The 18,243-nt window shown below is 40.1% G+C and overlaps 1 protein-coding gene across 4 annotated transcripts in view; it reads left to right on the forward strand.

Moving 5' to 3' along the window:
• The window catches only part of loxl3b (lysyl oxidase-like 3b), a 34,111-nt gene that overhangs the window by 1,694 nt on the left and 14,174 nt on the right, over nt 1-18,243 (forward strand). For 2 of the 4 annotated variants that reach the window (XM_085392527.1, XM_085392528.1), the window contains exons 3-7: nt 5,843-6,199; nt 6,952-7,115; nt 8,282-8,499; nt 14,916-14,981; nt 17,489-17,545. In XM_085392527.1, the coding sequence (XP_085248653.1) occupies nt 5,851-6,199; nt 6,952-7,115; nt 8,282-8,499; nt 14,916-14,981; nt 17,489-17,545 (854 nt within the window). In that variant the 5' untranslated portion in view covers nt 5,843-5,850. The remainder of the gene's footprint in view (nt 1-5,842; nt 6,200-6,951; nt 7,116-8,281; nt 8,500-14,915; nt 14,982-17,488; nt 17,546-18,243) is intronic. The other 2 variants (XM_085392529.1, XM_085392531.1) reach the window with 2 other exon arrangements.

Consider the following 18,243-nt stretch of genomic DNA (forward strand, 5'->3'; position numbering starts at 1 on the left):
TCCGTCTGTCCATTCACAAGAAACTTCCTGCGTGGTGTGAGGTGCTGATGTGGATCTGGATTTGAAGAACCATTTACTGAGATTTAAAAATAATAATAATAATAATAATAATAATAATAATAATAATACTGTAAATCCTTTTTATATTAAGATATTGATAAATTGATTTGTGCTCAGATGCTTTTAACAGCCAGTTAATCATCCAGATTAAATAGTCCAACTCCTTGCTTAGCACTTAGATGAACCAGAATGCCAACATACTTAAACTGCACTGTGTCAAAATGTCCAGGAAATGTTTAGCCACCACAGATTTCCATGTTGTGCTGCTTTATTGAAACGGGCTTATGGGTCAGTTTTGTCCTCCATCCATCCAACTCCTTGTGGCTCATCTGGACTATTCTTAGTATAAAGTTTCACAAAGTACCCCAAAAGTCAATAGCATGTTGCAAAAAGGCAGGGAAATCTTTTTTTTAGCCCATAGAGCTCAAAATGCTAGTTTATTTTCAGTCTGTGAAAGTACAGCACAGTACAGATTTCTGCAAGTATTTAGAGATTAAGAATGAGATATGTGTGGCTTTTGGTGGGAATGTGGGCATGATGTTGTGCAGGGTAAGACTTTATAATGGCCAAGAGTGTTGTGTATGTGGGTGAGTCAGAACTGTGCTGATTTGGTGAACTGCTGCCCGGTTGATTTGAGCCTTTCACAAGACATGATCCATGAGCACATTGGTATGGAGAGTGGCTGCTTTGATGATAGAAATAGAAACATTAGGATGAGAAAATGGGTGATTGGATCAGAAACATCAGATTCAGACTTTGTATCGAGGTTCTTTTTTAACAAAGGCTACAGAAACCAGAAAATAGCTAGTTATTGTTTGTACTCCACTAGTTCTTCAGGCTTTCTGGAGGTCTTCCACCCAGCTCAATGGATGAATCTATTTTGTGTCTATACATGACAGACAGTTTACCAAATAACTGGTTTTAAATGGTATCTTTAGATATTTTCTTGCTGTTGCAAAAACACATAATTTGTTTATTTCTCAAAGATAACACAGTTTGGCTGGCATAAAATAGTATCTTTGCACAGTCTGGGTACTTCCCAAATAGCTGTTGGCTGAAAACGTGGCATGGTGTGCAGTGTGTTCTTTAAAAAATTGAGGAAAGTGGAGGACAAACGCAAAAGTGGCCTAAAATAAAGCTATCTAGAGTAGATGACCAGTAGCTACGTTTTGCATCCTTAATCAATAACAGAAAAGGTTAAGGTATACCAAATTATACGAAAACTACACTGAAAATCAGAGACAAATCAGTAATATGAAGTCAGGAATCCAAGTTGGAAATGTTTGGTTCAAACCACTGTCAACATGTACAGAGGTGATCAGGAAAGAAGTACAACAGTGTTTTACAGCCATCTGTAAAACACAGTGGAGGCTCTGTCATGGTTTGGGGCTGGAATTCAGCCAGTGGAGTTGGAGGTCTCATCGAAACTGATGGAATTATAAACAGAAAAACATCATCAGATCTGATCTTCCATGTGGTAAAATCTGGAAAGCATCTGATTGGCAACTGCTTAATTTATCTCCATGACAATGATCCCAAAGACACTGTCAACCCACTAAAACATACCTGAATAGAAAAAGATTGGCTTCCCCCGAGTGCAGACCTCAGCGTTACTGAAGCAGTGTGGGATCATCTTTGACAGGGAACACAACAAAAGGCAGCCAACATCCAAAGTGCTTTGAATGGCCTTTGAGAAGCCCGGAGAACTATTCCTGGAGACTACTTAAGGAAAGCCTGTCTAAGAGAGTTCAGGCTAAGTTGTAGACAGACAAATATTGCTTTTCAGGCTTGTTATAATTGTACAAAGTCTTTGTTTGCCTTATATATTATGTTTGTATTTATCTTTACACAGCTTTTAATAAGTCCCAGCACCTAGTTCTCATTTTCCTTCAAAGACATAAAGAAATTAAGGGTGGCCTAATACCTTTGCATGGTTCTGTATCCTTGCTTCCATATGTCACGTAACCTGGAGGTCATTATTTTTGTTGGGTGTCATGTCTGTCAATTATGATAACTCTATACTGACCAAAGTACTGCCTGACATCTGAAAACATGGTGATTTTTGCAATAGTAAAGGCAAAGACACACAGCGGGTTGTAAATGGTTTAAACTACTGACAAAAGTTAGCACATTTGAAATGGTGATAATAATAGGTCTTTACACACAAAAATTATGTGTATGTCTAAAAACAGGAAGCTGTCTGTAAACTCTGATGGATGTTTACAACAGAGTTAAAATGTTAGTGTTGGTCTGCCACATATTTTAGCAAAACTTACCTTGTTTACAACCTTTACTCTATAATAATCTGCAAAAGAAACCCCCCAAAAAACAGGGAACAAAATACAATGAAGCAAATCATTTAATGCAAAATGCAAAAAGTAGTTCAAAAATGTATCCTATGTTGAAACTATGTGAAACTGTGTGATGCTAACTAAAGAAACTAACACGCTAACAATGAAGTTGATTAGAATCAGGCCAGTAAAATGGTTGGGGAGAGGGGGGGAAGCATTCCAGAGATCCTGAGTTCTCCAAAGTCATAGTCAGGATGGGAAAATGGTTCAAAAATATTTCTTAGCTTGAAATTACAGAGAATTTAGGGCTTCCTGTATACAACTGACATGGGCAAAAGATTCTCAGCTCTCATGTCTGCTCTATGATAAGAAAATGAAAATCTGTAAATAGTTGATACCACATCCTCTGGTGCTGAAGAGCATCTGGCTTGTTAGCACCTCATATTTCAAAAGCCAGCATCCATGAACCTTTAACAGTTCATTACCTCACAAGGCGTGAATAACTTGTGCATCTGTGAAGACATCATTAATGCTAAAGGAAATATAATATAAACAAATACTTCCACCTAAATAGCATCCATTCCAAGGAAGGCCATGCTCAACCTATATGCACATATTATAACAGCATCATTCTGCAGTAAAGGAGACAATTATGTAGTCCAAGTTTGTCACCCACTAAAAATATTTAATGAAAATATGCAAAGAGTCAGTAACTCTTCTGGCTTTGATGTGTCTCATCAAACTCATTCATTGTAGCCAAACTCATGAATCAAACTCGTTCAGTCCTTCTTAGTTTCCAGCTTCCATCTGCTCAGCACACACATCCTTACAAGCCTCACTGGGTCTCACAGACCATAGTCAAGAAGCGAAACAACTTTCAAGTTGTGTGTCTGACAGAATAAGAAGACAAATTCTAAAACAACAAATGTCTGCAAGGAAGTGTGTAAACGTCAGTTTATTATTCTGTAAGGGAAACATTTGCAGCTATATGCTCTGCTAACTACCCGAATGTAAGGAAACAGTGTTTTCATTTGATTTTCTTCTTAAAAAATATTTTTGAGAACGATTCAAGACACAGAACACACAAATAAGCAGCTTCAGACGTGCTGGCTATGCCGTTAAAAGCCTCTTCTGACCAACTGTGAATGTGTGTGTCCTTCCATTCGGCGTGAAATTGGACTCAGACGATGTACTCAGCCTTAGATCATGTTTTGGAAAGGTTAACTTAAGTTTGTGGTTTCTGTACAAACACACCACACTGCTGCATTTGTGTCTCTGGAGGGACAGACGTCCACTCGCTGAAAGCTCAAAAGGAGCGTGGCTGTCAGGTTATCAATAGCAGGCCTATGCCGAAAAGAGCAGAATGAGGTTTTCTGAGAAAAATCAGACTTTTGGTATTTCATAGAAAAAAACATTTATTAATAATTTATGAATTATTAACCCAGAGTACTGTCTGTTCGGCATTGTGAAACATTAGCACGCACAAATTGAAAAAGGTTGAACAGAAAGCTACAAGGACACTTTAATTAATTTAATAGATATAAACATTCATGTGGCCTTTAAATTCAGCCAGATCATGGGGTCATTAAAGCCTGTGCTTTTTAAAAGATCTCCTCCCACCCCCACACACATCAGAATCAAGTATTAACCAGCTGGTTTGAATCAGACTGCTGGAGCAACTCTACACCCTCAACATCAATCCTTCCATGTGTTGAGCATATTTGAGGCGCTTTTTTCAGCAGCAGTTGCAGCTATTTAGAAAATACACTGAGGGCGAGCAGTTTGTGTGTTGTGCGCGATGTGCTGAAAATACTGTTGCAGTTACTGTATTTGCGCCCCTTCTGATTTCCTAATTTTTTTGCATGTTTGTCAAACTTGCGCGTTTCAGCTCATCAAACAAATTTAATGTTAGACAGAAATAACCTGAGTAAATACAGAATATAGTTGTGAAAATCAGGATTTCATTTATTTTAAAGTTATTTAAAAGTTATATATATGACCTATGTGGCCCTATGCAAAAGGGGTAAATGACCATTAACCATAATAGCTCGTTGTGTCACTTTTTCCAGCAAGAAGTGCAATCATGCATTTCTTATATCTAGTCACGATCTTTTAAGTTGCTATGGGGGAATATTTGGTTTTCGAGCATGAACGGCCCGTGTAAGGTCACACAAGCTAGAATCTCAATCTGGTTTAATCTGGACTTTTCCAAAACCTTCATTTTGTTTTGTTTTTTGAGCCAATCAGAGGTGGACTTGCTGGTATCAAGTGTGCTTGAGCTTCAGGGCAGGAAGTCATTGCCAAAAATTCTCCTTCATTATTTTCTGTTTGACAGTAGAATTCATTGTCCCATCAATTACAGCAAGTCCACGTCCTGAAGCAACAGAGCAGCAAAGCAGCCCCAGACCATCACACTACCACCACCATGTTTGGCTGTTTTTATGAAATACTGCGTTCGTTTTATGTCAGATGTAGCAGGACTCAAACCTTCCAAAATGATCAACTTCTTTTTCATCAGTCCACAGAATACCTCCCCAAAAGTCTTTGAGATCATCAAGATGTTTTTTGGGGAAATGTGAGACGAGCCTTTGTGTTCTTTTTGGTCAGCAGTGGTTTTTGTATTGGACGCCATTTTCGCCCAGTTTCTTTCATATTGTTGAACCATGAGCACTGATCTTAACGGAGTAAAGGCTTGCAGTTCTTTAGATGTCGTTCTGGGTTCTTTTGTGAACTTCTCCTGAAAGAGTCGTTGATGTGCTTTTGGAGTAAAGTTGTAAGGCCAGCCACTCCTGGGGAGGTTCACCACTTTTCCAAGTTTTCTCAATTTGTAAATAAGGACTCTCACTGTGGTTTCTCAAAGGATTTGAAATTGTTTTGTAACCCTTTCCACTGATTAACAGATGTCAATGACTCGGTTTCTCAGCTGTTTCTTCAGTTCGTGGCATAATGTTTTGCTTTTTTTGAGATCTTTTAAGCTACATCACTTTGTCAGACAAGTTCTTTTCAGGGAGTTTTGGATTCATCAGGTCTGGTAAAGAGACCAGTGTGAGGATAGTGGTTACTCTCAGTTAAATCATGATTTAAAAAGGGGTGAAAATGTGAGAAATATGGAAAAAGAACTAAGAAATCCTGGAGAGGGTTAGTACTTTTTCATTACACTGCATTGGGGCACCCAGAGACTCTTCAAGGAATCAGGGTTAAAATTCTGGGGTCACCTTTTTATACCAGTCAATGAAACCATATTAGAGTGGGAGCTGATCTAACTAAGAAAGAGGGGTCGACTTTTTCAAAAAAATACTTCAAAGAGTTAAATCTCTGTCTGAATTGACGTAAAGGAATATTTGGTAATTACAGCACAAACAGACTTTTTTCCCAGTGAAAAACGAGTTGTAGAAATCAGTACAACTCTGATATCTGTGTTGTGTTTTCTCTCTGTGTTTTCTTAAATGTGAAGTATATAATAACTTTCTTGCACCTTCCTTTATATGCAGCTGAAATAATGGATAAATCAAGATGCAAGCAGCAGTTAGCGTTCAGCCTCCTGCTTGGGTTGTGGTTGCCTCACTGTTTAACTCAAACTACACCGTCAAACACCGCCACGTCAAAGCCCACAACGACACCGACACCATCCCCATCCCCATCCCCCCGGCCCGAAAGACTAAAGGTCAGACTGTCTGGATATCCTCGAAAACACAACGAGGGCCGGATAGAGCTGTTCTACAAGGGAGAGTGGGGAACCATCTGTGATGACGACTTCACGATAGCTAACGCCCACGTACTTTGCCACCATCTGGGCTTCGTCTCAGCCACAGGATGGACCCACAGTGCTAAATATGGCAAAGGCCAAGGTAAGGGTGGCTTCAGCCATGAGTGTGTCTAATTTCAGCATTCAGTTAAATATACAGTGTGATCATCCATTTGTGTTTTACATGATGTAACACACATAAGGGTGTTCAGAAAAGTAGTTGTTTCCAACAACATTATGTGCCAACATAAAATCTAGTTTGTCTAGACTCCCCAGTGTGTAATGTGTTGAAAATGATTGAGTAGAATCGTTTTTATTACCATTTGCACGGCTTCCCAACTTTTTTTGAATTGGGGTTGTATTTTTGTTCACCTCAGTATACTACCTAAATTGTAGTAACTGTGAAACGCCTTTACTTTTTAGGAAGTGCATTAGGACAATTTTTTGTGGTCCTACACAATAAAAAAACAGTATGTTTCCAGATGTTTATGAATAAATATTTGTAAAATAATAACATTCCCATCACCTCTAGCTGTACTTAGGTTTTTGGAACTAATTAAGTTGCCATGCTAACATTCCATGAACATGTTAGCATTGCCTTTGTGTGTAAGTAACGACGTCAATGTTAGCATTTAGATCGACCTTAGAAAGCCGCCGTGTCTAGCCTTAAAAAGTCTTGTAGAGTCTTGTAGTGATTTTAATAAAACTATAACCACCGAAATCGTAAGTGCAGCTGCAAACGTTTTTTCCTAGCCACCAGTGTTGCAAACAAGTGCTACTTCCAGGTTTGGGTTTATTGCTTTCTCCCTCCTGGGAGTGTGGTGGAGTTTCCCTAACAGTCTGTCGCCTGCGTAGGAAAAATCTGGCTGGACAACGTGCAGTGTCACGGAGGTGAGAAGAGCATCGAATTCTGCAAGTCCCGTGGCTGGGGCAACAGCGACTGCACTCACGATGAAGATGCCGGAGTTGTCTGCAAAGATGAGAGGATACCCGGCTTCGTGGACTCGAATGTTATTGATGTAAGTTGCCGAAACATATTTAAGAGAGATTAAGTTAGAGCCAATTAAGAAGCCGTCACTTGTTTATAAACAATCCTTTTTCTTCACAGTTTATAGACTTGATATATAAGGACTACACACATGGAAGAAATCTAACACCTCTGTGCAGCTCCACCTGTGGCTAGTGCACATGGTGCTGATTAGCTCTTTTTCTATAACGTGTCTAACCTGCTGAAAGCAAAAGCTTCTCCAAGTGTAAACTCCTGAGGTAAAATTGTAATAAACTTAGCAGCTACAGTCAGTTATAGCCGGGCAAAACACTTGTTTTGTTGTTGATCCAGTAAATTCCTGGCTATGATGCTTTCGTAGGCTTGAAGGTAAAGTAGTTTAATTTGACCATTCATCTAGGTCTCTGTAGTTTTGTAGTTTTAAAAGTGTTTTGTACCAATTGCCAGTGAAACTCATGTGCATTTTGAAAAAATGGATGTCACCAGTTCATTTATGAGTTTCTGTACTTGAGGCAGGACTTCTGCGTCTAACACCTCGGCTTACGTTATACATGAATGTCAAGCTCAAAGTTAAACCATGCCCTCATTTAATAAATAAAGATGTGCAACTCAGAGCCTCTCAGGACACACACATAGGTGGGTTGCTGGCTGAGATTTTTTTCCAGTCGGTCTCTGTCTTTGATGTTGTTTGCATAACTGAATGGTCCCAGGTGAACAAGGTTATTCTGGTGACTCGTCTTCACAGACTGAATGAGCAGATGACACAGGAAGATTGCATTAAATACAAAAAGCTTCATAGGAATAAGTGAGTGGATTTTCAGATACATGACCATCTTCCCTCTTTTTCTTTGTTGCTGTGAGTGAGGGTTGCTTAAATGTGGCATCCAGACTTTAATCTACGACCAGAGCCAGATTTTTCTTTTCCAAATAAACAGCAGCGGAAGTGAGTCAGTGCATCGCTGGCAATCGGAGTCACGTTTACCACTCGTGAGCTGTTAGTGAGAGCACGAGACCTGAAAAATACTGTCCGGTACAGACGTGAGTCAGTGTGTAGTCTGGTCCTCTCATGCAGGACAAGTTTCATAAATAGTTTAGCTTTCATCCATATAATTTAGCTCCAAGAGCAACTTGTGATCCTGTATAAATAAATATATTTGTTATTTATTCCTGTTCTGCAAGGCACAAGTTGATGAGAACAAAGTCGAGGAGGTGCGACTCAGGCCAGTGGTTGGCGTGGCCAAAAAGAAGCTGCCCATCACGGAAGGTGTGGTAGAGGTGAAATACAAAGATGGCTGGGCACAGATCTGCGATGTAGGCTGGACAGCCAAAAACACCCGCGTGGTCTGTGGCATGCTGGGGTTCCCTCATGAGAGGAAGGTCAACAAAAACTTCTACAGGTAAGTGAATTGCATCAGGTTATGAGGCTGTTTGTGTATATCGTTTCAGCAAGAGAGACCCCACACTACTTTAAAAGGGAAAGCATGTTTGTGTTTTTCTTTTGGTTGCTTTTGGAACCTTTATTTAGCAAGAAAGTGAAACTCTGGAGACAAAGGGTGTCTTTTGAGAGAGAGAGTCTTAGGCCAAGATAGGCCATTTTAAACTAGCATGTTTTTTAATAGTGGGAGAAACCCAAGATCCTGAGAAAAACCAGCGAAAACACAAGCAAATCCCCCATTTATTGATAATAATCTTCAACTAATCTCAAGAAAGACATTTGTTTTGTTGCCAAGACTCAGATGAGACGATCACATGTCTGTATAGTAAATGTGAAGCTTGACCTAGACGCTTGTTTCAGTTCTTCCACCTTTGTTACTTTCATCTACTTTCGGTCTTTATGTTAAAGGCTGCTGGCAGTAGCTTCATGTTTAAGACCAAGACAGAGTAGGGGAAATAATTGTTTGATTTTCTGCTGAATTTGTAAGTTTGCTCACTACCAATGAAATGAACAGGCTCTATTTTGATGGTATTTTCATTTTAACAGAGAGAGGCAGGATATCAACCACAAATCCAGAAAAAATACATTACATAAAAGTCATACATGTTTAGGTTAATGAGAGAAATAAGTATTTGATCCTCTTCAAGCAGCCAAAATTCTTTCTCTCATAGATTGTCTTTGTGCCCATGCAGCACATAGATTTCAATCAATCAATCATTGAATTACAGATCTGAACTTGGCATATGTATGAAGCACCTGTCCATCAGTTCCTTCAATTCCAACCTCTTCACCACCAAGAGAGGAGGCATTGGTGTTCTCACAGTCACTGAGAACACCATTGGTAACACGCTGTGCTGTAATAATTGAAATCTTGGCCTGACCGCAAGGTTCACCTGCTCAAGAAGGCACATGCAGAGGCCTATCTTAAGCTTGCCAGAGAACATCTAAATGATTCAGACAAGGCTTGGGAGAAAGTGCTGCTAACAGAAGAAAACAAAACTGATCCCTTGGGCAACAAATCAGCCTTCCATGTTTGGAGGAAGAGAAATGCCGAGTATAACCCAAAGAACACCATCCTCACAGTCAAGCACGGAGGTGCAAACATGCTTTTGGGGTTGATTCAGGATTACTTCAGTGCATTGAGGGATCAGTGGATGGAGATATGTACTGTAATATCTTGGATGAGAACCTCCTTCCCTCAGCCAGAACCCTAAAGATAGGTAGCGGATGGGTTTTCCAGCATGACGGTGACCCAAAAAGTATCACTAAGTGAACAAAGGAGTGGATAAAGAAGAACCACATTAAGGTCATAGAATGTCTCAAGACCTCAGTCCTATAGAAAATCTGTGGAGTCATGAAACCTAAAGGATTTAGAGGGTTTCTGTGAAAAGGACTGGGACAAAATCCCTCATGAGATTGCTGTTCTTACCAACAAAGGCTACCCCACCATGTACCAGCTGCGACCCATAGTAAGACCACATCTGGATCCCCTTCAGTTCGCTTATCAGCCTCGTCTCGGAACAGAGGACGCCATCATCTACCTGCTCAATCGTGTCTACACCCATCTGGACCAGCCGGCGAGCACTGTGAGGGTCATGTTTTTTGACTTTTCCAGTGCTTTCAACACCATCAGGCCGACCCTCCTGGGTGATAAGTTAGCAGCGATGCAGGTGGATGCTTCTCTGGTGTCCTGGATTGTTGATTACCTGACAGGAAGACCACAATATGTACGTCTCCCACAGTGTGTGTCTGACAAGGTGATTAGCAACACAGGGGCACCACAGGGGACTGTCCTCTCCCCCTTCCTCTTCACCCTCTACACCACAGACTTCAGCCACTGCACAGAGACCTGCCATCTTCAGAAGTTTTCTGATGACTCTGCGGTGGTTGGATGCATCAGCAGGGATGATGAGACAGAGTACCGGGCTGTGGTCGACTCCTTTGTCACGTGGTGTGAGCAGAATCATCTGCAGCTCAACGTGGCAAAGACCAAGGAACTGATCGTGGACTTCAGGAAGACCAGGAAACACTTGACCCCTGTTTCAATCCAGGGGGTCAGTGTTGACATTGTGGAGGACTATAAATACCTTGGAGTATACATTGACAATAAACTGGACTGGGCTAAAAACACCACAGCACTTTACAGGAAGGGCCAGAGTCGTCTCTATTTTTTGAGGCGACTGAGGTCCTTCAACATCTGCCAGAAAATGCTGAGGATTTTCTATGAGTCTGTGGTGGCCAGTGCGATCCTCTATGCTGTTGCATGCTGGGGGAGCAGGCTGAGGGTCGCAGATGCCAACAGACTTAATAAACTGATCCGTAAGGCCAGCAATGTTGTGGGGATGGAGCTGGACTCCCTCAAGGTGGTGTCGGAGAGGCGGATGCTGTCCAAGATAAAGACAATGTTGGATAACACCTCCCACCCACTCCATGACATGTTGGTCAGTCACAGGAGCTCGTTCAGTGAGAGACTGAGATTACCCAAAAGCACCACTGAACGACACAGGAAATCATTCCTGCCTGTGGCCATCTCCCTGTACAACGCATCCACTTAACACACTGTTTGCTGCTACAACTACACATGTTTCTTTTCCAAATATTTATTTATAAGTGACTTATGTATGTATGTATGTATATATATGTATATATTGTACTATTCTTAGTTAGTGTATTGTCTGTCTTGTCTTAATGTTGGTTTAAAATGGAGCACTGTAACAAAAAATAATTTCCCCCAGGGATCAATAAAGTATTCTGATTCTGATTCTGATTCTGATTTTGCTTGGGAATCAAATTCTTGTTTCAAATCATTTTACGACCTTTATTTAATGTGTTTTTTCTGGACTTTTGGTTGATATTCTGCCTCTCTCCATTAAAAGGAAACTACCATAAAAATGAGAAATTGCTCATTTTCAAGTGAACAATGTCACAAATTCAACAGGGGATCAAAAAATTATTTCCCCCACTGTATGAATCTCAAACCCCCTAAAATAAGAAGATGTATACTTCTTAAAATACCAAACTCTTCTTTTAAATTGATAGGAAAGAGAAACCAATTGCACAGCCTATAAAAATGTATTCAGTTTAGGGCTGCCACGATTTGTCGACTAGTCACGATTACGTCGACTATCAAAATCGTCGACGACTGATTTAATAGTCGACGCGTCGTTTGAAACTTTGTACGATCACAAAAGACGCAGGAATAAGTGGCAGGATTTAAGAGTGTAATAACGGACTGAAACAGAAGATGGCAGCATTGCATGTACAAGGATGTCAGCTACCGTTAAACCCCGAAGAAGAAGAAGAAGAAGAAGAAGCAGCTGTGTCCCAGAATTCATAGCGCGGCCCAGCGCAGTTTCCAACAATGGCGGCAGCTAGTTAGTTTTAATGTTACTCTTATTATTATTTCTGGGTCACAAAATAAACGTTTAACATATTTTCAGGCGAGAATGTAGCTGTGTAAACCTCAAATATCTGCTCAGTTTATCAGGACACCACATATTTTCAAAAGCGCTCCGACGTTTTCGGAGACATCTGTTACCCACTAGCTCGTTAGCGAGCCGGGGGCTAGGCTCACTAGCGCCGTGAGAACACCGGACTCCCCGCAAATCGTTTTCAAACCCACCGCCGTCTTTCGCTACTCAGGTTAAATATATATGAGTCACTTAGATAACTTAAAATGTTATTGTTTGGCTTTTTTTTTTAGTATTTTATTTGTTCCTGAGTAAATCAGTTTGTCTGAGATTAAAGTTATAGTTTTTACACAGCTGAATAAACGTCAAGCAGACAGCTGATTATCAGAAGTGTGAGATGCTCCAGAATATACTCCAGTGTCCTGTTATATTTTAGATAGCAAGGAGTTTATTAAACTTCACCGAAACAATCTGCAAATTTCATTAAAATTTAATAAACTATCATCTTGTCTTTATTTTTAGTTAGCACAGACCTTAAACACTTAAAGCTGTAAGCTAATGATAGTTATATAAGAGCAGATGCTGCTGGTGCAATAAGCTGTAGTTTTACGTCTAATGGATGATGATCTGATTAGTCGACTAATCGCAAAAATAATCGGTGACTAGTCGACTATCAAAATAATCGTTTGTGGCAGCCCTAATTCAGTTATAGCGGACTTTCTTTTTCCAAGTTTATTTCTCAGTGCCAGCAGTGGGAATCCGGCTGCTTGTAAACAGCGGCTCTAACTTGCTCTTTCCCTCATTCACTTGGGATATTTGCTGCAGCCTCTCTGACATTATTCCCACACTTTTAGTGTGTAAACCAAAGTGGCAACAGTTTGACCAAACCTCAAGCGAGATCTTAATCTGTGTACAGTAAAGAGCAGACATTATAGTGACTGCTGTTTACTGTGGCTGTGACAGGGAATGCGTGTAGACTTCGCCTGCCAACGCTGCATGTGCTGTCTGCAGCACAGCTCGTGTGAGGAAAGCTTCAGCATTTTGTACGAGCGTCTGATTGTTCTCTTCTGGTTCCTATTTCTTCATTCAGAGGATGTTTTTGTTGTTCTTTGGATAGACTGCAAAGCTGAAAAACTTCTTGGGCTGTACTCAGTACTTTGCAAAGGAAGTTGACGTGACTGTTAACTGTGTGCATGAATGGAAACCACAGTCCGATTTGTGTTATCACAACAATTACCAGTTAAGATTTTACCTGGAGTGTTGATGTCTTATGATTGCAATAAAAAACATAACCTATCTTGTGATTTTTATGTTTTGCTTCCAACGTCATATATCAAGCCAAATTTCAGGCCTTTCTTTTTGTTTTAAAACTATGTAGACTGGATAGAGCAGACCCTGCTGTGTTATATGAGAACAGTGATTCCCTCCAGAGCGACTGCAGACATTCCTGGCTGCACTCCATTCAAGGACGTTTTATTCGTCCCCTGCAGACGGTTCACAGTAGTACGAGGGGAAATGTGTGTTTTCTCTCAAACATGTGTGAAGGCTGAGGCTTTGGGGGGAGGTTTGGAGTCATAGAAAGGGGGTCTGGGTAAGATAATGAACAGACTACCAGGACATGAAATGAGTCACAATGTTCATCTTTTTGGTGATATTTTATGGAACAAAGAGCTTCCAGTAGTCATACTTCACTACTTAAAAATACCTTGAGTTGTGTGTAGTCATAAACAATGTGGCAACGAAGCTGAGGCGATAAGTGAGCGTTAGATTAGATCAGCAAAGTAAAACTCAGCCTCCGGTCCAAGCTAATAACAGCTGGTCCAACTCACATTAACTGTTGGCTTAGCTACCACCTTTCTACATTTCCAATTGGAAAATCTCAAACTCCTCCTTTCACGCTGACCTAATCAGTGCTACGTGTGATGTCACTGATACCTGATCTGTTTTGCTCAGGCAGTCTGCAAGCTATTCAAGTACCCAGTAGTCTTTATATGCTGTGCAGAGCTTTGCAAACCAGTCTCTATATGTTGCAGCTGTAACTGTAAAAAAACAAACCCTGCTCTTCCCCTTGTGGTGAACTTTGCTGTGACTCCATTTCCTGTTTAAGCCAAATTTTAAACTGATTAGTATTAGACTTGCCACATCAGCCTACGCGCTGTTTTGAGGCCCTGCATGCAAGGACATCTCCAAAGCCTCTGCACTGGTTGGTTCCTGGCCATGAGTGTGGAAGCGTGTGGAAGTCAAAATACAGGAGATTACCATCAAATATAAATAACTGCAATCACTAGTAACTAATAAATTCCTTTCTCAGTGGTAATCCTTACTAAAATGGATTTTTGGAGCCGGCGCTGATTTTGATTTATAGGGAGTAAAAAAACCCTAAAAAAAACAAACATAAATTACATTATGCAATTCACAAACTCATTTTATTACTTATTGTAAAGCCTCTGCGTTACAGCAGCCACACAGCTGGGATGCATGCTCTGCCACATGTGCTGCACATGATGCTAAGTATTGCAAAAAGTGCAGTCAGCAACGCTCTGCTGGACAAGCTAAATAACCACAACCTCGAGCTTTTTTTCCCTGCATTATCTTTTCGTACGGTCACATGTAGAGTAACACATCTGTGACATGCCAAGGCTGTTTTATCACTCAAGCTATGAAATATAACTGCGCTATATTAGTCAATAACCAATACTGTGTTGATAAATGCTTACTGAGGATGTCCATTGCACTAATGAATTCTCAACGGTTAGAGTTGCTTTCAGCTGTTATCACACATGTGCGCATTGTGTATGTATGTGTACTTACAGAATGCTAGAACTGTTACTCACCACTGTCTCTTCACTAGCTTAACTAAATGTGTGTATTGACCAAAGACAGCCTGTGTATGTGTTAGTGTGAATTGTGTGCTTGGATGTCGTTTCTCTCCTGCATGTGATGGAATTTGGCTGTCTCACTGTTACAGACGTCTGAAAAAGCGAGCAGCTGAGAAGGTCTCCAGGCCAAAGGTTAATGTTTCAGCCGGTGGAAGGTACACTGTCATGGGAAAATCCGCTGTCCATGTCTGTCTGCACTCTTGTTTACTGTAGTTTTGGTAGTGGGTTTCCAGTTGGAGTAGAAAATAACCACTCAGTGCCTGCTTTTTAGCTAGTTGTCCCTTCCCCTCTCTAATCTCATATTATTATGTTGTGTGGAGCATATGAAGGGGTTGTGGTACATTGTGCTAAGGTACTTTTCTTCCCATTTCTGTCTTTTAACATGTCTGCTGACAGCACAGATTGAGAATGATACCTAAGTCAAAGCATATTACTTAAATTTTATATATTTATATCATCAGCACAAACCCATTCTTACTAAAATTCTTAGCATTCCACAGTATTAATAACAAAACACATAATGAATCTTTTGATGATACAGATGTTGTCAATCTGTGCAGTGTCAGAGGCCTGTTTGTTTTAATGCATTAGTCCTCCAAATCTAATGCAACAGCTGGAAATCCCATTCTTCATTATGGCCTGCTTTTTGGAGGAGGTCAGCAACTTTTCATCCTGGGTTCTTACACTGAAGCAGTCGCAGACATTTGACTGCAGAGTTCATATAACCGAAAGTGACCTGCATCTGGTAGAATCTGCAAATAATTGACAGTGTTTGTTTTATCCAGTTCATCCTGTTTCATCCTGGTATGTGAGTATTAGGAAGTCGCACCACAGATGTTTTTGGATGTGTTACATGATACTTTTTGGTGTCCTGAGGTTAAACTTTTGCTCCTGAGGAAAATAAATTATTACAGTGAATAGCTAAGCTTAACAGATAAATGTGGTGTGAAGGAATATACCTTAAATCAGCAGTCCCCAACCTTTAAGGTGTCGCAGATAAATACAACAAAATAAAACCGGTACTGGTACCAAAAAAAAGAAGATTTACTCATAACACACGGGAAAAGACCCAGGGAAACTGAGTTAATGATAAAAACAATAAAAAAATAACACGAAAAACTGATTAAAAACCCTCGAAACCATAAATTTCACACCCGAGCCTCAACTCTCGTGGCCCGGAACCAAACAACTCCGTGGCCCGGGCGTTGGGGACCTTAAATGACCATGCTGGTTTTTTTCTTCAAGTCAGCTAATCCCTCAAAACGATCAGAATAAATAAATTTGTCCTTTTCCAGTTTGTGGTTTTCAATGCCAAAGCTTGAAATAGTTTTTTTTTTTCCAGTCATTGTGTTGTAGATTTTTTGGGATTGTTGTCCCAACACATGACCCCGTTTTGGCCAACCTTTAACTGACTTTATAATACGTTGGTATACAGAGGATCTCATGAACCTAATGACTGCTCGGGTCCTGTGGCTGCAAAAAAGTCCAAATCATCACCTTCACCACTGTGCTTGACAGTAGGTATGAGACGCTTGTGCTGATATGCTGTGGTTGGTTTTTGCCAAACATGGCAAACATGGCGCATCGTGGCCAGACATTTCCACTGTGGTCTGATCTGTCCAAAGGACTAGCAACCTGCCCCAGCTTCTGCTTTTATAGAGACTTTTATACTCGCTGACTATCAGTTAATCAAGTACCTTTGATTAGCACCACCTGGAAGCTGCGTACTCTTATTTCACATTGAAGCAGTGAGGGTGCTCTTATTAGTTTGGCAATCAAGCAACATTGAAATACTCTTTTTTTCTGGTTAAAACAATACATTTACAATTTGCAGATTCTATTTGATTCAGTTCTTGACATTTGAAGTTTTTGGGATAAGTAAGAAACTCTTTGACATTTAAAAGAAAAATCCATCAACACAAAGCACAGATCACCCTTACCCACAGACCCTGTATGGACTGTCATGTGACCTTTAACCATTAGACCTGCAGGAAACTGACACATCTGCTTTTTGTTTGCAGCCCATCCACACATAAAGCAATGCCATACCATATATAAAAAAAAACCCCTTAAAGTTCACACTGACATAAAAGTACATCAATCACAGTAGCTTAGTTTGTACTAACCATGTGTCAGTGATCGTGTTAAACATGTGATACACTTTATGGCCCAAAGCATATGGACATACCAACTGTATCACAATTTATTCTGTTCCTGGCCACCATCGTCACACCAACTGTATACAAAGGAAAGGCGAAATCTGAGTATGCTTTTGTCCATAAAGTGTATCTACTTATGTCAATGCTAATTAAACCTGTCGGGTCTCTGCCCTAATGGCCAACATTGTATGTTGTTGTGTTTTGTTTTCAGTCTATTTTTGTTGAAATTTTGTTGTAATTCACCTAAGAAGGATGTGCTTGGTTCAACTAGCCTGTGGGCTTTTTGTGCATTTTTACTCTGCATTACATCAGTAAAACAGTGTTTTATAACTGTGTAACGACAGTTGCTTAGCCTCTATGTTGAATATGGCACATCCTTTTGAAGAGTGTATCTGTACTAACACCCTATAATGTATTACGCAGTCTTTGTTACAATGATTTTTCACTTTGTCACATCACTTTCTTCACCTAACTGTGCACTCTAACCCATCTTTACCTTGCAGGCAGACACCCAAAGCTAAAGCTATCAATAAGTCTAAACAGAGCAGCCCTGGCAAAAGGTAATCTGAGAATGAACAACGAAGTGGGGAAATTTAACCTGTCTGCAAAGACCAACACACATGCTAATAAAGTCAGCCAGATTAGCCTAAAAGCAGCCAAAATATTGAATTTTCCCCTCTTCAAAAATAGAAAAACTGTCTAAACCAGATTCATTCTCTCCAGTATGACAACCTGTCCCATGCATGTGAATACTTATAGAGAATAACTCTGACATACTGACATGAAAAAAAAATGAAGTAGAATCAACAAAATTTTGAATATTGAAATTGTCATAGATGTGTGTGCGTACCGTATATGTGATTGTGTTGTTGAATGTCCAAAGATTTGTTACTATAAAGAGCATTTTAGTGTTGAAAAACTGATGAAATAGCTTTTGTCACATAGAGTCAGGTAGTCTGCGTAGCTTAGCACAAAGACTAAAAAATAGCAGGCTCTGATCTGTTCTCTGTGCTCTGAATCGAGTGAATCAGTAGAAAAATGCAAATGTAAAAACCATTTGCTATTTTATAAAAGGTTACCTGACTTTTTTTCTCAGCCAAGCAGAGACCTTTGCCAAGATTTTATTTAAGTTTGTGCACGTTTAAGTTTCCTGTTGGTGGTCTTTGTTGCTACACTAACCAACTACAGCTATATATTGTATATGGATTATACATCCTCTTGTAAAATGTTCAGCAGGACAGAGTAATGAATATTTTCC

This window comes from Rhamphochromis longiceps, linkage group LG19, assembly GCF_057381845.1.
Source record: "Rhamphochromis longiceps isolate RC_006_pf linkage group LG19, R_longiceps_female_GT1.1, whole genome shotgun sequence".
Lineage (NCBI taxonomy): Eukaryota > Metazoa > Chordata > Actinopteri > Cichliformes > Cichlidae > Rhamphochromis > Rhamphochromis longiceps.